At 41.3% G+C, this 21,942-nt stretch overlaps 1 protein-coding gene across 7 annotated transcripts in view; it reads right to left on the minus strand.

Annotated features, from left to right (window-relative positions):
• The window catches only part of LOC100651687 (protein phosphatase Slingshot), a 75,431-nt gene that overhangs the window by 11,560 nt on the left and 41,929 nt on the right, over positions 1-21,942 (minus strand). For 3 of the 7 annotated variants that reach the window (XM_003397945.4, XM_012312336.3, XM_048408845.1), the window contains 2 exons: positions 19,449-19,627; positions 14,698-14,763 (listed from right to left, as the gene is read on the minus strand). In XM_003397945.4, the coding sequence (XP_003397993.1) occupies positions 14,698-14,763; positions 19,449-19,627 (245 nt within the window). Of the gene's footprint in view, positions 1-1,204; positions 1,644-3,167; positions 3,310-13,134; positions 13,288-14,697; positions 14,764-19,448; positions 19,628-21,942 lie in introns of those variants that run through there. The other 4 variants (XM_020864430.2, XM_048408846.1, XM_020864429.2 and 1 more) reach the window with 4 other exon arrangements.

Consider the following 21,942-nt stretch of genomic DNA (forward strand, 5'->3'; position numbering starts at 1 on the left):
CGGCATGGTTTATGCCTAATCAACAGATCTTTCAACGATCGAAGCTTGCTTGTAAAATGTTGGAAATCCCGCGCTCCCTAAATATCCAACAGCGAGATTGCGTAAAATTATCGCTCTATGTTACAACGAGGAAATATCGTACGTAGATTTATAATATTTACCAATGCGATAGTTGGGTATAAAGGTAATAATAGCTCTTATTAACTTCTTTATTTGAAAAATACTTAATACTTTCTTGCGTCATTATGTTAAGTATCGTTCTAACGGTGAAAGCGATCGATAACGCAAAAAATCCGCGGTACCTACGTTCGGTAGACGTTTTCGCTTGTACAGCCCCAAGGGAACGTGGCCTTAAAAATCTTGGTATCGAGCGTTTCGTAACCGTTACGACGTTGAGTGCGAACCGAGATTGTAGGGTCTGCGAAGCAGATGAATCAACGGATCAACGGATCAACGGATCAACTTCAAGTTAGAATATCATCCAGAAAAACGCGAGTTTCGTGCCTCGTTATACGTAGAATTAAATTTAGACAGCGCGAGGTACGCTTAAGAGGCAGTTTATTTTTATCGGTATCTAGAGATAGCATACGATACACTTGGATCGTCGAGTAAGTGTAGACCTTTCCCTTCCACTTCTTGCACAGTGATTAGATAAAACCGTTTCCGGCTTTTTTATGCTTCCGACGCGAACCATGCCAAGACCGTCAGAGGTCTGGTCGATTTAACTCGTTCCTCGCCCTGTCGATCGAGAACAAGCCTTCGCGTGGTTTTGCGTAACTGACAACAGTGACAACGATCCTCAACGACGAGGACGGTAAACGTATTTATAATTAAACATTTTACGTAACGCGTTCACATTTAACCGGTACCGATTCTGTCGATAGCCTGGTTCAGCTTGGCCGATGCCAATTGCGGCTTTCGAGAACAGAATCTTTCTTCTGCATAGAAATTCTGCGCGCCTTACGCTTGTGTGCGAAGATAAAGATGGAACGTCGGACACTGATAGATCGTCGTATTAATGCGACAGAAATAGAGAAAAGCTATTTATACGGAGATATTTCTATCGCGAAGTAACACGAATTTAGGCTCGTGGCTTATGATCGAAACGATAAAGTATGACAAAACATATTTACGTTCACCGATAGTGCAATTAAGAATCCTCGAGTCATCGAATTTTCTATTCGCCGATACCGATCAAACTTACGAATGCTTTACACGTTGATATCGTTCGACGTCCACGTGTTCACGTTCAGGTAAACGTAGCGTAAAAAGCACGACGAATCACGGACGATCGATTAATTGCAAGTGGACGTTCTGTCGGTTTGCGCAACAAGCGAGGACGATAGCACGGTAGGGACTGAGACTCGAGGCGTAGCATCGTAATTATAATGTGTCGCGTCATCGGGTGATCCTAAATGGAACGGCCGATGAAGCAAGCAATGACGATTCGATTGCTCGACCACGAATCCAACTCGATGTCGTCGCCGTCCATCCGTTATGCGGTTAATTGATCGGGGACGGCGAGAATCGACAAGAGGCGACGAGAATTCAACTTACTACGAACCTGTTAACGCTGACTAAGGAAATGCGTTTGAACATATTTATAGAACCGTCTTTCAATCCCTTTTCACATTTCCACAGATAGCTTGATCAAATTCTTAGAGAATCGTTTTGGCGAACCTAGTGCTCTCGCACGGTTTGACAAGTTTATTCCAAGTACCGACAACTGAATGCTACTATTTGCATAATTATAAAGCTAGTTGTAACTAAGAACAGGTGAAAGCGTTTTAGAAGCAACGCTGTTTTATCGTAGAAGAATTGTTTCCACGGCAAAGCGGACCGTTAGATGGGCAATTAGTTGGAGCAGGATATCTTCGTTGCGGATAAGCGAGAGTGTTTTATCGTATCGGGTAGATGCATTCTGTTTTCACAATTAAAGCTTTAATCGCGCATAATTTCTTGGATATATCTAATGTTAAATAAGAATAATCTCTACACGATATATTCCGTGCACTTTTCCCAACGATCAATTTTTTCATACCACATCTGCAACGTAATCGTTACTGCTGTAATTTAAAAATTACTCGAACGTTGCTTTTACAGTTTCGTAATATTATTCCCTTGGTATCTATGATAATTTAATATTATTATTCTTCGTAATTTTATCTCGTTCGAAACCCACTGATACCTTTGTCTAATTTATCGTACGTTCGATACGTCTGCGTTTCACGTATCGACGTTATTTTATTAAAAAAAAAAAAAAAAAAAAAAAAAAAAAAAAAAAAAAATTCGAGACAGAAGGCGATAATCGCAAAAAGATCAGTGCACCGAGCCCGAGAAGAACGTCTTGTTACACGCGCATATTTTCCTGGGCGAATTCCCGGCTGGCCAGCTGCCAGAGCAACGGAGAGGAAAGAGAAAGAGCAGCCATAAAACGGATCGGTGTACGAAAGGACAAAGAATATCGGAGCAACGGCACATGCTGAATCGCGTTCACGCTGAAATACCTGAGACATAATAGTCCAGTGGAATAAAAATAATAAATCAGAGCGGGTCACGCGTTGCCTGAAATTTCTTATTTAGAAAGGCACTCGAGACTTATGCGATGCAATTGCGGTTACCCTTCCGAGCTTCCTACATTCGGATATTTACGGCATTCCGCTCGAATTAACGCTTTATAACACCGTGTGTTCGTATACGCAAAGGAAGAAAAAAACTATTCGACCGTTGCATGCTTGTGTGCACGCGGTATCGTTCCTTAGCAAATTACCAATTACGCGATAAATACGCTTATTTACGGTAAAGACTGGTTCGTGCCAATTTTCATTTCTACCGTTAATACCTAATAGAAGAAGTATTCGTTTCAAGGGTAAGAAGAATTCGACTCCGAAGAGATTAAAAATTAACCGATCTTATCTCGATACGCTTGTTATAATATAGCTACCTACGATCCACCGAAACCGGTACTATCGTGCTACTCGAGTTAAACAACACGTCGCATGCCACATTCGTTGCTATCGATCGTACACGTTGTACGTTCATTACAGAAACATCGTTCATCCGCCACATCTCGCTAACGCATCACCGATGCGTGTTCCCTGGCTACATTCCTTCGCGGAAATCCAACAATGACAGGAAACCCGACAGAGTTCCGCAAGAGCTCTTACCTAGCGGCTTCCAGGATGTCAGCGAGGATCTTGCTTCTTCTGTGGTTTCCAAAGACCCAAAGGATCAAAGGCAAAACAAAGAGAACCGCCGCGTAAACGGAACCACGCGTCACCATGTTTCCTCTCAGGCTGATGTCCGGCCTTGTGAGTTATTCTCGTCAAGGTCATCGGACCGCCCCGGTTAAAGAGTCCATTGCCCCTTTTCAGACTAGTTCCAACGGCTTTGTTCCAACGTTGATTAGCTCGATTCCAGGTAAATCCAAGCTACCCGTTCCGATGCTGAATTCGCATCAGTTTTCCACGTATCCTTTTTCGTAACGCGGATGACCAACTAACAGTCGGCATTAAGAACTAAAGAGCGATCCTCTCTCTTCTTATCGACCCGTCTCTTCCTCGAACTCGGTCGAATCAACCAACTTCCGGCTCCAGCGTCTTACTCGCTCTTCGAATCAACTATAATCTTGAGTCGAACTAATTCTAGATAAAAACTAGAAGCCTTCGCAGCCGGTTTTTACGCTTAGAACTATCCCAAGCTACCGATCATAAAATCGTGTCCAGCGCAAATTACGTCGCCTACTATGTCGTCTATCGTCGATCTCACGTGTATACGTAATACAAACTGATTTTCCGTCGCGCATAAATGAAGCTCGTAATATCTGTTCAAAGAGTATTCCATGGTTGAAAATAGAAGAAATGCTTGTCAAAACATAGCCGGGAAACTTCCGAATATCCGGTGTTTGTTGGGAAGACCACGAGCAGTCAGAGAAACCAGACGTCTATAGCTCGAGGATCAACAGACGCTGAGAGTCTAAATTTCGACGAGTTTTTCTTAGCACGGCCACGTTCCGTCGACTGGCGGAACAAGCTCCGATCGAATCGTAGGATCTGGCAAATCAGAATAGTATGCGTAGGACAGGCTTTGCCGAGTGGTGGGGTCGTGACAAACGACCGACTCCAGCCATATTTAGAGTGTAGATGTGTCGGCGGTTTTTTTCGCCTGTTCGAAAGAGACCAGTCTCATCAACAACGGGCAACAACGTCAGTACCGGAAACCGGAGAAAGGAGCATAATCTCTCGTCGCGGAAAAGAAAGTGGATCTTGACCTGGGCGAAGTTTTACAAGTCCACTGGTTGGAGACTTTAGACGCGTGGGTCGCAGTCTTTTACAATTGGAGGAATTGTCGCACAGATCGTCGTTCTTGTTGTCGACGTTTATTAAGAAATCGGCGTTTCTTGACAGTCTATACGTCACGGGGCTGTTAGATCCGTATCTTTGTTTTACCTGTTTCCCACGTTTATTTCTATCGCTCGAATAACCATTTTTCGAACGTTACGTTCGAACAGTGGCCAAGAATTCGCTTCATCTCCAACGTCTGCTATTTCATATCTATCGGATAATTCGATCGAGCAACAATAATCTCCGATAAATCATTCGCTATGGTCGAAGAAACAATGCAAGTCTGTTTGACGAGGCAGATGCACCTCACGATGCACCAGAGGACGCACCTGCGACTATGCTTTTCGTTTGTGCAATCTTCGAAGCGAAGGTGAGTCATTTTAGAAGCACGCATACGGTATATGGACTTATTCAACCTGTGACCACCAGTGCTGATACTAACAATGGCTGAATTATGAGAAACGCGCTGAATCTACCATCTTCTCTTCGATTTAATCTACGACGGACGTCTGAGAAGCATTCCAACATTTTATTATCGTTCGTAATTTAATTATCGTTCCTTGAAAAGGAAAGTTTTGCCCGTCGATGCATATCGCGTAAGTGTGTTAATTTTGATTTGTTCGTGGTTTGACCTTGCACTAGTTCTTTTTGGATGTGTTTTATCGGTCAGTGGATCTAGGAACAGCGATGTTGAACAACGAACAAAAATCTTGGTCGATTTGAATACTCGTGGTGAAAGAATTAATCCATCGCCTTTCATCTTCCTACGCGATCGTTTCTAGTTTGAGAGAGGCCCATGTAGCTCTACTCTTATTTAATTTAGTACTTTTAAGAACAGTAACTAATCGAAATTCCTAACTAAGGAGTTCATACCGTACAGGTTAGCCGTCTATAAGTTGTAGGTTCCAGGTTTTACGTTTACGATCTAAGACTGTTTTAGGTTTAAGGCAATCGATTGTATCCAAAAACTACAATCGGTGTAGGTATCAATGGAGACGTAAATAAATAAATAAATAAATAAATAAATGTAGAGAAAACAAAGAGTTAATAGGCGAGACTGGTGGGTTGTTAAATTTTTGCTCAGAGTCGTTTATGAAATTCATAATTTACGAGTAAGCTAGGTTGATAATTTTTTGTAATGCTTTTTAGAAATCTGTACATGCATAATGCCCGGACAACGAACAATCATCAGGTGCGATCATAAAATACGTGGAACGAGGAAAATCATAAAGCACGTTTCTTCGTGCTCCGATCGTCGAAGAAAATTCGTCGTAGCATCGTAAGGAAGCTATAGAGTAATTCGACCGAGTTTCAAAGCGTTGCCGGACTCGTTCTTCGTGTTTCGCAGCGCGAGAAGTTTACGGGCGCGTCGCAAAAGTGGAACAATCCCGACCAGAAATAATCGTGCCGGCCTGTTGCTAAAAGAATCGTGAAAGTCGCCAGCGATCGGCTTCTCCGCTGTTGCCGATCGTCACTTTACAATGGGTAACGGGTCGCTGAGCTTTCGCGTGTCGTGATAACGAGAGACGATCGAGCGTGGTTATCGAAAGTGAAGCCGCGCGTTCGGAATATGTACATATGCGTAATTACGTTGTTTCGAATCGTCTCGAATCGCTCACAATGGTGGAAAGCTTCGAAACCACTTAACTCGGAAGCGATGGAACTTTTTTCCAATATCGTCATACTTTTCCTTTGTTTCAGATCTAAACCGAATGTATCAGATTCTTAGTCACCGATAGCTATTTAAAAAAAAACCTCGACCATCTCAAATTAAGACCCAAAAGCTAAGTTAGGCGGCACGACCAGTGCACTACAGAAATCGTAAAATAAAATTAGATAACTTGTAACTATTCTCCTGAAAAAATAGACGTATTTAGTACGTCTATTATATTGCGTCTTAAATGAACATGCAACGTGTACTGGCGCAATTCTATACTTTTAGGACTGATAGTTGCTATCTTAATCGCATATACTTTATAGTTATAAAAGATCAAATAGCCGAGTAAAGCGTCCATCGAAGAAGGTCCATCGGCAGCGACGAAACACACCGTCCGATAGCCTCGGCATGGCACGGCTATTCTCCCGGATCATCCGATGTAATGATCCGCGAACGAATCTAGATCATGACAACGCGGCTTACGAGCGGTTATTCCGCGAAGCAGAACGAGCTGCGTGCACGATTCCTCGTGTTATAACCCTCCAACCTGTTCTATGTCGTAGTCACAACAGTGAAAGGAGTAGAAGCGATTATAGCGTGACATGCGCGTTATTGCACACGGGGACGCGGCGAGAACAGCCGGTGACATCAACAATGCCTGTAGTCGCTGCATTAACTACCGTCGATAACGATCTACCCCGAGTCTCTTTACTGTCGAGGCAAACGCTGTACACTTTTCTCACCAGTCGTAACAAACCTGAGGATCGTCCGCTAGTGATTTAAAATTTAATCACTCGGTTACTCCATTCACGCTTCTATAGCGATACCGATGACATCGAGATCATTGCCTGCGCCGATTTTATCGGGAACGAAGGAAGCCTACCGTACGAATAAATTTACCAACGTTTATTGCTTCTTTCTTCTCGAAACGAAACCCTCGATCGTTAAAAAGTATTTCCTGCGTCAACGAACCTGTGATAGATTTGCGTTTTTAACGAATAGAACACGAACATTTATCCGACAAGGATCTGTACAATAGGTTATTGTTAAACACAACGACACGATCAATCGTCCGCACAGCTAGACTATACAATCGATATTTCAATTGAAACGCGGCAAACAATGAAACGGAAGTAATCATAACAGGATGATACTTTAGCAACGCATCGGACGCGGCGGAAGAAAAACGTCACGATCGTTCGTCGTCATAGTTCAGTCACATACATGGCGATTGATACTCGTACAGGCAAAAGAATCCTCTCAATCGACAGAGTTCGCGTGGAAAAGCAAAATGCATACGGGCACGTATATCCTAAGATTTATAAGATATCGTATTGTACAGAGAGTATTTGATATATTAAATTCGCAAGATTAATCGATCGTTAAATATCCTACCGTACACGATATTTGGTATTTAATCCTAAATAACTAAGCTACTTGCGAGTAACGTTATTACTAATGTCGCGACCGTCATTTTTACGAAACGTTAGTTAGATATTATCCAGGGTTAAATATATAACGCTCGTATATACGAGCATGTGCATATTTTTCGCGTATATCTGCATAGATATTTTAAGTGTAGAAACATCGTGTGTTCCTTGCGTATTTAACTTGCATAAACATCCACAGTCTATTAATCAGAGCTGGTATACGCATATAGAGTAGGTACGACACGCGTATACCTATGTGCGTAGTAGACATAGACCACTATAGCGTTCACAGGAGGATGGATGAGCGCGAGTTGGCCGTGGTTGGCAGAGCCAGCCGATGGGCGTCGATCAACGACGATCCATTGTGCCGATCCGTTTTCATCAGCTGTCATTATCACTGGCTCGGTTCTGTATTATTCTGATAATACGACGTACAGCAACCTGTTGTTATCCATTGACGTCCGCCGCTTTGATAGGCGGAACCAGTTTCGAAAGCTGTTGCCGATTCACGCCCACCGAACGGTCTCCGATAAAAATCGTTCCTCTCGGTATCGCGCCTGATCGTGACACTGTCGTTTCACCGAGTCGACAAAAATGCTCGTTCGGCTTATTTTTTACTTCTGAATGGTTCTAACAGAGAATCCGGTTAACAGGCTGATCAAACTGCACTTGTACGATTCAAAGTTCGTTCGCGCAATTTCTAATTGTAGGAAAACATCTGTGCAGATCAACGCGACATCCGCAACAAACAAATTACGACAGCAGTATCCCGGATGAAATTAGTTTTCATATTTTTTCCATGAGCGGGAAAGTGGCGTGCCGCCCACAGGTATTCGGTACGTGGCGCGTACGGTGGCGCGTACGGTGGCGTACAGTGGCGTACAGTGGCGTACAGGGACAGCAGACACCGCGATTTCTCTGACAAAAAGTGAAAACGGCCAGCAGAGATCGGTGAACGCCACGCAGTACGAACGAGTCTCTCGCGATGACGTAAAAAGGAGACTCTGACGAAAGTTGCGTCTCGCGCGATATCACGCTGGTCGTCGAACCTATAATCGAGTCGGCAAAGAAGCAGCAACGATAGGCTCGGCCGAAGCTCAGGTCCGATCAGACCATCGAGAATATCTAGCGGATGGAATATCGGTGGATCTTATTAGCGATGGAATCAAGCATGCATACGTACATGCATTGCAAGTAGCCTCGTGTTTATCTAGAAAGTTTCGAATAACTTACGAATAGTTTGAAAAGAAGAAACAATGACTTCAAAGCAGACTCGAACCTGCTTCGGATAAGAGAATTCTTTCCGAGTATCGCGAAGGAAAATATTTGTATCGCAACTGACTCGCATTAATAACTATCCATCTATATCGAAGTTGATCCCATCACTGGCTCTTATCGTGCAACCAGGTGTCATTTCGTCGTAACGTCATCCGGCTGAAAACCGGTTCGAGACTCGCCAAGGTTCATTGATTCTTCGCTAATCCGAGAAGCTCTTCCTGCTCTGATTAAAAAGAGGATTCGGAAAGGGAAAGAAGAAAGTGGAGAAATAGTCGCGTTAATAAGTCGAGATACGGTATAAAGGAGTCGAAGGATAAGAGCCGTAATCGAAATCGACGCTTATGGTTAATGAGAATCGAAGGTGGAACGTTTTGCATGCCCGAGAAAGAGGAACACACTTATCTCTGGACAGTCACCACGCCCAAACCTGTTAGTGGCGACCTGGAAACCGGCAAACTCGACATCTTTTATGCGCTGGCAGAATAAAAACCGGACTAAGGGCAAGCCTTCTCGGAGAAGTGGCTACCTGGATGCTGAACGATGAATAACGTTGCAGGAAACGCGCGAGATTTTCACGGCAATTTATGTACTCGATTTGCCAACCGTCTGTTACACTGTTACACTGATATTTATTAATTGCCACATAGTTTGCCAGCCTGTTAATTCGAATTAGTCGAGAATGAGAAATACTGCGAGATTAAGAAGAAGATTAAGAAAGACTTGGATCTATAGCTCTATAGCTCTATAGTTCTATAGCTCTATAGCTCTATAGCTCTAGCTATAGAATATTTCACCGGGCTCTTGTCACTTGATCGCGTCATCTTAACTTCGTCGAATACATTACTCTGGTAATCGCGTGTAAAATATCGTAAACAGTATCGCGAGTTTAATACAATGAAACTACATTCCACAGCTACATCGTTATATTTATCTCAAAGGTTAAAATTAGCAGACGTTAGGCTATGCCTAAACAGATTCTTTTCTTTTACCGTTTCCTCTTCGATGCCAATAAAAACGAGGAAACTAACTTGTTCTAATTACCATGCTTATCCTGTATAATAAGCAACAGGATCATTAAAAGTATCTAATAAAATTTCATGCCATGTTTGCAGTTTGTTTAACGATCCAAGTAATTAGCCAACAATTTTCTACTCGTTTAGAACCATTGCTCTATTTGCAGCCGCCATCGATCGTCGATAGAATTAAACAAAATATTTGATAGGAAATTAGACATTATCGTAAAATCGTAAAATCGTAAAATTAAGCAAAAGCGAACTGGCTATCCTGCGGATAACTGTTAAAAGAAACCAGGCCGTCGTATTGGCGATCGTTTTGAAAGATACTCCACAGAATGTAAAATATATATTCATCGTAGTACGTAATAAAAGTAAGTAATCGATCCATGGTGAATATAATAAAACGATATTTATGAACTAGAGATTAAATTTATGAAATAACATACATTCGTTTACTGGATAAAGAATACTTAAGTTGATCGAATGCTTAAATAATGCTTAAATAAATTGATAAAAAAAACAACTAGCATTAATCCTCTGTATCTAAACTAAACCACAATTTCTATCACGAGGAATATTGCAAAATAGATAAAGCGCAGTTCTTACGATCTTTCTTTCTCCCTTTATTCTATAGTAAACGGTATTCCTTTCGCAGACGAATAATTATATTTAATAATCTAGAGATCCAGAAGATCTAAAGCGCCGATAAAGCTTGAATTACATTTAATGCAAACTGAAATTTAATTAACCGCGATAAAAATATAATTGAGGTCTACTTCGTGTTCGTTGAGAATTTTTACCAACGCTTGGGATTTGTGTATGAATTGAATCTCAAGTAGAGTTAATTCAAATTTGTTCTGTTGGTTCGATGAACTTGCTCGTGACAGAAACGACACAAATTAACGCGTTGTACATTGATTCGTTGAAATTTCAGAAATTTCTTGGAAAGAATCTTAAGAATTCGAATTATCTTGTAATTTCAAGCTATATTTCCTCTATTAAAACGTGCTTTCGAAAACTGTCGAGAAATATACCAAACAATGTCAGACTAGTGTATAACAACAATGACGATCCGAACAACTTTTCCCTTGTTCCTTCTTTACTTTCCTGCTCCGAACAATCTCTTTCTCCGTCGATAATCTCGCGTTTGATTCGCGATACATTCGAAGCTGGAAATTCCTCGACGAAGCAACACTTTCTTTCTGTGCTGTCGCTCCGTTTATTCATCGATTATCTAACGTACCGATACATACTATGCAGTATTGCGAATCAACGTGCAGCAGCGATAGTACAGTGAAAGTAGACGGGCTAAGAAAACCATAAGTCACCTGCCTTCGAGTTTGACAAGTCTCCTCCTTCACGATCCTTAATTACTTATGTAAATAACATCGCAAGGTGCGATAATTATTTATCCCTCGTTGATGTTGAACACGCCTCTCGATTCAACGTGTCTCCTTCTTACGAAACGATCTAACGATATAATTTATGAAAATTTTAGGCGTAAAGAACATCGAGTCTCGATTCTACCTTTTCCTCTTCACCGACAAGATTATGCAGTGTTATGCGCATTAATTAATATTCTTCGCCTATTATTGTCTATTATTGGACCGCTTAGCAGCTGGTTCGTGATTTCTGTGTCAAGCCGTAGCGCCATGCCAAAGAAAATCGATGAGAACGTCTTGGAAAGAGATCGATGCGTCCTATCGGGCGGCTGCCCGTTTTTATCTGTCAGACAAGCTAGCTTTTCAAACCAGCTTGATAAGTAATCGATCGCGGTATATCCTTGGTAAATCGCAAGATATCTCTTGCCGTTATTCGGATATGAATTTGAATAGAACTATGACGTTTCGACCATAAACCGTGCTCACCACGATAACTCGATAGAATACAGAATGGGAACGGAGGACGTATGCGACCGATATACGTGGACGGATAACCGGGTTATTAAATCTTCTTTCGACCGATCTATCCATCGATTCCTTGCGATTCCTTTCTTAAAAATAGCTCTAAACGTGGCAAATTATAGCGTATTCCACATATTTCGTTATATTCCATATATTTCAGTATGTTTACAAATCCGATAAAGATTTAATTTATAACAGCGGTATATACCGCGACTGATCAGTTAAAAATTGAAATGCGCGATATGTCAATGAAAACTCACTGCAAATAACCGAACAGAGATTAAGTGGTTTGCCAACTTTCGTTTATCTTGTTTATGCAGACGATGTAACGATCGTCAATTTGTTTGATCGCATGGTTTTTCGATTATCTGTTCGAGCAAGATTGACTTGTTGCTAGAACTCGTTAAATATATTGACTCTTTAAATCTGTGTGGCGAAGAACTTCTCGGAGAAGCATGACCCGTGGGAGAAAGTGTTAGAATTTGTCAGGCAAGTGTCTCATCGGCAGAGAACTTTCCTCATGAGTGAGTGGAAATTATTGTCCCAGGATGAAACTACTTTTACGATCCAATACGTATCTCCGATACGTACTTTTTTCGTTACAATTCAACAATTTTCTCATTCGTTTATTTCATTTTTTAATCCTAACAAAAACTGATAAATTTTCATTCGTTGTTAAAATTCTATCGAAAACGTTCGATCGAACGAGTTGCTACTGCTGATAATAACGTTACGCTCGATAAAACAGAGTCGAAAGTTAAAGCAGAGCGTAATGTCCGTAGTAATCGGGGTGACAAGAACGCGAGTAATCTCGGGGTTGCAAAGTAGAATTATACAAAGTGACCACGCGACGCAGCGCGCCCATAAATGGCGCGGCCGGTGGTCCATGGTCGCGAGCAACCCCACCACGATGATGGTCGGGTCCAACGAGGCTTCTCCAAAAATAGGACGACGACAACATCAACGACGATAGACCGACGGAGCTCCCGTTGCCGTGACGAACTTCGCACCGTCTATTTCCCGACGATAGATGCCACGAAGGTTGTTGCAACTTGTCAATGACACTTTATCGTGTCCACGCGAAGCCAACTGATTTTTCGAATCAACATGTTCTATAGCAGCGAAAACTAAAAGCCTTTACACTTAAAACGGTTCGTCGTTCTAAAGTTTGCGGTATCAACTTTAATATCGTTTACTTTGTCACACTGTCGCATAGCGATATAGCTTAAAACTCAAAGACTATCACTTGGAAACAAAGTAAAAGAAAAAGAATTCGTTCATCGGTAAATGATCGAATTATGGGTAATTTTCCGCCTCGAACTTTCATTTCCTGAAAATTTATTTTTCCCGGTCATTGTTTATAGCGAAACAATCGCAAGAAGAGAATTCACGTGGGCAGAGCAAGCGTGTTTTCACCCGCGCTGAAAAATCCGCGAACGGAAGAGGTTGGGCAGGTAAGAAAGTTCCTCTTCGTCCAGTCCTGCATAAAACAATTGCGATACCGACCAATTAAGCCACGGCCCACGCTTCATTTTTCTTTCCATTCAGTTTGATCCTCTTCCGCGACGATAGCATCTCGGTTGCGCTTCGATTCTTCTTTTCCAGCCTCCTGTCTCCGTTGACAAACGATTTTTCTTCGCCCAGATTCTGCGATCTATTCTAACAATAGGCATTTAACCGTTAGCGTAAGCTTCGCAAACATTTTACACTATTTTTTCTGCTTTCTTTTTTCAATGATGGATTGTACCATCAGAAATATCGTTGGAGTAATTTTATATAGAATTTTTATCAAACTGGCATTATCATTTCTGTTTAGTCGTAAAAGCATCCATAATCGAGTTGCCAAGTCTATAAGGTATTTCTTTTCCAGACCACTAAAGCAACTTGGATCGAATCTTAATTTCTTTACTAAATTCCTAGTAACCTATTGCCTGATATTAATTTAGGCGATATAATCTTCGTGGTAACTCTGGTAGTTTAACTTTGATCTTGAATCAAATCCACAAGGCTACAGTATAAAAGTATCAACAGTTCGGCACAATTATTATTCTGTATGTACGTATTATCATATAAATTCGAGGCTTCGTCGGAAAAATTTATCTTCGTACGACAGTGAATAGTGGGAGTACAGTAGGAATACAGTAGGAATACAGTAAGAATACAGTAGGAATACACCGGGAATACAAAAGAAATAGAACAGGAATACGGCAGGAATACGGCAAAAATACAGCAGGAACACAGTAGGAATATCGAAAAGTACTAAAAAAACAAAAGCGTACGTTCTATAGCTTGCCTGATAGTTATGGATCGCACAATCTTTGTTGTAGCCTGTAGCTGTACAACGATTGACTAAAATTACGATAAGATATAAAGCGCACAAAAAAAGATCTGGTTGACAAAAATAGAATATTCGTCGGAACGATCGAACAATTTTCTCAACGCTCGCAGCTTAATTTACAGTTCCGTGAAAACGTTTACTCTCTTCTTGAATGCGAATCGTGTCAATAGGAATGGGTTCGTTGGCGAGAAAAAAGCGAAAGAAACGCAGCACGTCTGCATGTGCGACAGAACTGCGCTTATTATTAGTTTCATTTAGAAAAGATCGATCGCAGCCCGTGCCTACGTGGGTCGAACCCTTTCATACGTTCTATCGACTGACCCTATATGTCTTCCGTGGGTGTCGTGTCGTGTCGTGTCGTGTCGTGTCGTGTCTCGGACCATCCCGTTGTAATTATACGAGGTTATTTATTAGTCACGGCTATTAGGTATACCGCGATGAGACCATTCCTCTTCATCCGAATCGTTTATTTTCGAAACGGCGCGTGCAACTTTTCGATCGAATTAAACATTCTTACGATTACAATGAGAAAATCTCGAAGCTATTCGTAACCACGACGAAACGGTCATTGCCAACGTGGTAAGATATAACTGCTAATAATAATAACGATCGTCCAACTCCAAGATGAAGGAATCGTTTCGTTATTTCGCTATTTTAAAAAAGCCACGTTTAAGGCCACGCTTTTCTAATCACGGGGTATGAGCTGTAAAATATCGAAAAACTCGACTCACCACATCGCCTGTACCGATACTGGCTTGAAGATGTGCTGGGAACCGCAGACGCTGACGCTGAAGCCTCTGTAACGGAAAAAGAGAAAAAGAATCAGAACGCGTGCCTTCGGGAAGCATCGAGGGTCACACCATTCACCTTATACAGGATGGTCAGCCGATCGTATCGACGAGCTATTTTATTGCCAGTCGAAGCGGGCCAACTTCTCCGTTCTACGAAACTCGCTGGTTATTTTCGAGCAAGCTCGCTTGGTTACAGGTAACCCTCGTGCTTTGGAAACACGGTTTTCGTAAAGTAAGAAACTTTGGGCAAAATTGATAAGAAAATCTTCCAAGTCCTATGTTTAATCCTGTTTAGTCCTGTAAAATTGTCGACGAAGATGTATTACTCTTCTTTATTAGGCGAAAAAAATCGGAACATTTTCTGCATTACGCGATACGCAATAGTTCATACGTTTCGTACCGAGACTTCCTTCGAACCTTTCAGAGACGTTCTACTTACTGAAGCAGGGATCGTTTTCATATGATTCAGGTATCGTCCAGAAACGTAAAAGCCAAAAGTTATCCCTCGCGTTGTGGTAAAGCCATTGAGAATAAAATGTATTCTATTCATAGTACGATAAGATGGAAATATTTCGCAACAGAACGAAAACTATTAAGACAAGAAAATTCGTAATATCAATAAAGAAAAAAAAAAAGAAAAAAAAAAAAGAAAAAAAAGAAAGAAAGAAGTGGAAAGGTTAGCATCTTAATAAATTCAGACGTCAATTATCTTTCTGCGCTAGAGGATTAAATATCGTTAGAATTTCAAATATAAAATTTGCAATTACACAATTATATATAATATCTTTCTTTCTACTAATAAATTTATTCGTTAAACCTGCGAAATGTAACTGTACGCAGCCTTGGTTTCAATTATTAGCTGTCTGCTATTAATTGCCACTAATTATTAGCTTTATAAAGTACAATTCATAACCAATTCGATTCATATACGATCGTTCATAAAATCGTACACTGCAAAAACGAGTTTTCCAGTTTGGTAAATCACAACATTCAGAGCGCGATAGAAGCCAAATCACACGTTCGAATACTTTCAAGGAGTGGTAACACAGACAAAGAACGTTTTTAGAGTGAAAGGGCTTCTAAAGTTAGCCGTAGGTTGCTGCATGAGTATCCTAAAGCGGCGTACAATTTGCTCGTTACGTAGCTCCCAATGATTATGAAAGATTAACAAAGAGTCAGATATAATTCCGAGGTCACGTATCGTAGATCGAAGCGAGCGTGGAGTATTAAAGAGCGCACAACGGAACGGATCTCTGTCGCGTAAAAATAACTTTCGCATTAAACTCGGTGCCATTTCCGGGGAATATCGCGTATCTATTTCTAAAAACGAACCAATGCAACCAACTAAGAATGCGTTGCTTTTCAGATATGCCCGTACTACGTACAAACTAGACCTTTATCTCGCAGAGAAACGGACGACATGCTACAAGATAGAGCGATAAATCAGTTAACTCGTTTTCGGATTAAAACCGAGCACGATACGTCGCACAAAGAGATCACCTCTCACTCTCCAAACATAACAACGCACGCTTTTTCACTCGCTTGTATCGTCTACTGCTTCCAATATTGTTTATCGCTACCTTAAAATGATTTCCGTCACGACAGCTCCGAGTCTCGATTTCCAAGTTGTAATCGTGGTCACGCGGTCGAGCAAATTCTCGACTCGAAATTACAACGGTAACGCAATTCCCCTCTTGCATCGCGTTACAACTCGCGTTACGACACGCGTTACACGCATCAAACATAACCGTTAATTACGCATTATGTAAAGAGCGGAGAGATCCGTGCAAAATCGGTGACCACGTGAACGTCACGCCGCCGCGTCGCTTTATTCCGACCAGAGGCACAAGTTCTCGACCGACGTTTCCGGGAAATCCATGTCGATTCCGCGATCAGCTTTCCCCGAGGAAACGGTACTGGTTCGTCGTTACGGCCACGCACGTCGTTAAAAACGATACACCGAATTAACTTTACGGCTCGACGGGACATTCGTTTTTGATTCGTTTTGACCGCTTTGACCACTTTCACCACTTGGTGAATGTCAATAGTAAAAAAATTATCGGCCGAAAATCTATCGATAGAAAGACATACCGTCTATGCAATATTAAAGGATATTTGACAACTAACGATAAGTGACATTTCAACCTAAGCGAATTTTCTTAATATTATAGCCAATATTACCAAATATCGCAGCCATCAACGCCGTATATCTTTACGAGACCTTTGCTTACCTTACTTTTGCCGTTTCTTAACTTGTACGATATCTGTTGCGATCGACGTTTTTAAAAAAATCTTTCACAATTACGTTTGAAACTTCGCGCACGATACAAGATAATTACTTAAATTCTTCGTCCTACGACTGTTGCCTCGACTAGAAATTAATGGAAAAGGGATTTATCGAATCACGTGCGATTAAAGGAAGAAAAAGACTGCCGCGACGGCGGAGCGTTTATAGAAAAGGGGGGGGGGGGAGAACGAACGGAGAAAAAGATGATACAAAAATGATCCACGACGCAGGAACGCGAGCTGACCAGTACTTGTGCTCATTTTCTTTTCGTTCTCGATCCTTTTCTGGCGAACGGCCGCCTCTTTATCGCTAATTTGCCGCGAATTGCTCGCGTGATTCACTGTCTCAAACCGTTTAGATTCGTTCTTGTGTAGGCGAACCGACTATATAGCATACTCGAGCAAAAGAAACAGGGAGCAAACGAGAAGAAATTTGTCATCGTTAGTGGCTTTTGTTTCACCGAATGAACATGCTACGACGATGGTAAATTCCAAACTCCGTACACTTTGATCGCGAACATTTACTTTTACTCGATTAGTTTTCCAGCGAGTTAATCATTCTGGCTATAATTACATACGTACATAACGATATATATGGCAATAGTAAAATTATATAATCGTAATCATTAATCGCGATGGGCATTCTTGCGATCGAAAATTAGTCACGTCCTTTCGGTTTGTTAGTTAGTAGTTAAGTAGAGTGAGAGTGAAAGATACAAAATCGGAACGATATAAAGATGATCTCGTGTAATTGAAATTCGTTCAAACGTAATTGCGTTTGATATGATTTTCGGCAAGAGCATCGTGGGCACTTTCAACATCACGAAACCAACGAACTCTGAAAAATGGCTTGGCGATCGTGGAGCACGACCTTCCATCGTGACCTTGGTGCTCACCTGTCAAGCACCTTGCTGCTCTAACACGGCTTACGGTAACGCGCTCCATTTCCCTACAGCCGACGTACCTACGTATGAGTCTCGTGCAAAAGAGAGCGGTGCTGACCTTCGCGTTCACCTTTCCGCTCCGCGGTAGCTCGAGCGGTGCGTTCGTTTCTCGATCCACGGCCCGATGTACCGTTTCGAGCCGCGGTTTATTCGCCTAATTACCGAGAGTTCGCATACGGCCGCATGCCACGCTAATGACTCACTGCCTGAGCTGAAAGGAACCGGACACTCGTACACGTATCTATACAGTGTACCACGCAAAAGTCTTCGATCGTTTAATAAAACGATACGTTTTGTATTTTTACGAGTAAATAAAAAAATATCTGTACGTCGGTATTATTGCGTTAACTTAATTGCCAAGTTGAAAGGGCAAACGATATCGTTACTACGTGACAGAGACGAAAATTAGTAATGGAAAGAACGCGGTTCCTGTAAGGTTTCCTAAAAGAATGATCGGTTTCCTCGCCAGATGGCTATCGCGCATGGCCTAAGACTTTTGTACTATACTGCATAAACGGGTACGCACACAAATGCATGAACACGCGTGAGACGAGCGGAGTACGACCGGTTAGAAAGTGGTCGGCTCACCGATCGGATACCTTATTGGCAGATTTTAGCGAGATCGAAAATCTCCGTTACGCATGGCAAGGCAAGCTTTTAATTGCGGGTTAAGCTGGCGCGGCGCGGCGCGGCGCGGCGACGAGTGATTTGTCCGCGCGCGGCTACGTCGCGTTTTTATTCGACGCGGAATAGGGGAATATCGAGCTGGAAGAGAAAGTACGGAACTATCTGCCGGCTGGAGCAAAAATCTGATAACCTGTAAAATCCGGCGTACTTTCGCCGTGCCTCCAACGAATCGGGAATGAGGGAAACCTACACAAAACCGTGTAAAACGGGCTATACACATACAAAACAGGATAAAATCATATACCGCATGTACTTACTTCTATAACTAATTGAAAACATTCAGTAGCAATTTCTTTCCGTCATATCGACGTGCCTGCCAATCAACTATCAGATTTATTTCATTCCCAAGAGTTTATTTTCTTCGTTTCCGATCGTCTAGTTGTCTTACGCATTTCTATCATGCAGATATGTAATGCGTTTTCAAACTTCGGTCTGTTAAATATCGATGCGATTAAAATATCGTCGAAAAAGCCCGGTCATTTTGAACTTTGATCGAATAAATTTATTTAAATTTCACCTTGTAATTTATCGTGTAACTTGTGTGTGTGTGTGTGTGTGTGTGTGTGTGTGTGTGTGTGTGTGTGTGTGTGTGTGTGTGTGTGTGTGTGTGTGTGTGTGTGTGTGTGTGTGTGTGTGTGTGTGTGTGTGATTCGTTTAAACGAAAGCTAGGTAGAAGGAACGTATCGCGATGATTGGACGATAAAGTAGCAAGCAATGGACAGGAAGATAGCAAGAGATACAGGGATCGGTTAAATTCGAAAATAGTCAACATACCCGTCGCCGTCGAGAGTAATGGCAGTGTCGGCCAGAACCCGAAGTACAAGACCAACGGTCGCCCTAGCGTGACAATCGATACCAAGAAGGCAGCTCTCCTCCGCATCCTGCCTCCCAGTGCAGGATACTACGACCAGGTATCTCGTCCTTCCTGGATGCACTGACTCCAGTTTCACCGCCTGAAATCAGAATGAACGGTTTCCCGTTACGAACGCCCGATTAAACTTCCGGTCAAACAAACTCCCAACTGAAAACAACGATTGAATTTTGTCTTTTTATCGTCGATTCTCAAAAATATTTGATAAAATTTTGTTTCGTATATAATTCTTTGATAGCGAAATTAAATCGGCAAAAAAAAAAAAGAAAAAAACAGCAGTAATTTCTATCACCGATAGATATGCGCGAGTAAGTGTTACGTCGACATTCGTTTTTAGTCAAGAAAGATATACTATTTAGATTCATAATTTAACTTGTTTTCCATCTGATAGAGCATGGTAGAGTATGGACATGAAACGACACAAACTATAGACAGTATTTTTGCAACATTTAGGCCCAACGAAGAGTAAAGGGGAAACAGAAATAAAAATGTCGAGGGATTCCGATCGGACCTCGTACACTTGACCGGAGATCGCAATCGCAAAGTGACGTTTCGCGAAACAAAAGTTTCCCGCAGGTTAATGACATCGCCAAGTGCGGTTGCACAACCGTAACGTTCCCAACCGTTTCCGCTTCGCCACTGTTTCCTGCTTCTATCGATATCGATATTAAACCCGACGTCTATTACCACTCTCTCTTTCTTTGTACGAGCTACGACTGATAGCGACTATAATTTCGTTGCAACAAGAGAAGAGAAACGGAAAAGTAATAACTGCGTGTCGAGATTTCTAAGAAATTCCTTGGGAACGTGGTATTAGTTACGACGGATCAAATATTATACAGAATATCACGCGTTTGGTGTCTCGATGTTTCTGTTGGGTTAATAAATTAATTTGTCATAAACTATACGTACTTGAGTCGATAAGTACAGACGGAATAAATTATAAATCGTAATAATCTTACATCGTATATTGCGATAAATATTACTCTAGGCGGAAGCTTAATTTGTATTTAAAATGGGTAGAAAAATTGAATTATAATATTTTAAATCGATAGCTTTGGATATTAAGTAAACTGTTACTTATTGAGATATTAAGCAAACGCTTACTTAATATCCGAATAAATTTACCGAGTTAAATCCAAAGACCGAACACAGGAAAACACATGGAATTAACGAATATTTTACTCGGCTCGTTGTTTGAATGGAAATCAAGATCCGAACGAAGAGGAGGCGTTGAAATCTTTTTTCGCTTAATAAAACGCATCAGTAAGTATTCATGAATGGTAAAGTGCATGCATCGCGAACATAATACTGATTTGTCGGTCGATGTTAGCTCTGCACATCCATTATAATCATTCCTATTTAAAAAATTATATCAAATTTACAAACGATATTTCAATTTTTTGAATTGCGTTCCCTACAGCTCTCCTTTTCTTTGTCTTTTTTTCAAATAACGCGCAATCTAGGTTACATAATGTGTAAGACCTTTTGGGTCAGTCCATTAATTCGTTCTAATTAAACTAAACGAAGCGACGAAACGTAAAGAATCTCCGGGTACGGTACAACAACCAACAGTCCGTAGCACTCTTTTTCTCATGAGCGTATAAATTTCTCGCTCTACGAGCGTTACAGTAATTTGTTTTTATTTCTCCTTCGAACAAGTTCAGCTTGCAATTCGCCAATACGACAGGTGTGTTTACAGTGATAAAATAAAATATTTCATTCCTATAGTTACTATAACCGTAACCAAATGTCTCGATCCTATCGCGAAGTTATTAAATTCAGAATTTAGTGGATAAGCGGGCTGATAAATATTGATTGTACGTCGACAGTTTCGCCCGATACTAGGCCCACAAACCTTTTTTACTTTATTCTATCATTTTTATTTTACCACGCTTCGACCAACGTTTCGATAATAATTAGACACACAAGATCAGAGATATACCACGCGTAGATAGCAATTTTTAGCAAAAAGAAAGGGAATTATAATCGCCAAATTTGTAATGCAGTTGATTCGACTTGCTATTTGAAAGAAAACAATACGAGATAGGATTTTGTCGTGTAACAATATAAAATGAACGGTATCGTTAAAAAAATTCGACGTTCCATTGCTGTGCAGGCTGCATCTAGAAGTATGGAAAAAGTTAAGTCACTTTCGAGCAAAGCCGAGACAGGTAAGAAACCAGTACAGCGTCAGGAAATTACGGTAAGAACATCCTGGTAGGATGTTTTGCTTTTTCGTTTTCCTTTTGTTATTCAAGTTACTACGAACCGTAACTGTTTCTGAGAAGCCACGAAACAGTCACTTTTCCTAGTCTTTAGGAAGTTTAATAGTCTACATTCCATTATATTATTTCGCAACTTCGACAAAAGTTATAATTACCATACACCATAAAA

Source organism: Bombus terrestris, chromosome 9 (genome assembly GCF_910591885.1).
Source record: "Bombus terrestris chromosome 9, iyBomTerr1.2, whole genome shotgun sequence".
In the NCBI taxonomy this organism is placed as follows: Eukaryota; Metazoa; Arthropoda; class Insecta; order Hymenoptera; family Apidae; genus Bombus; species Bombus terrestris.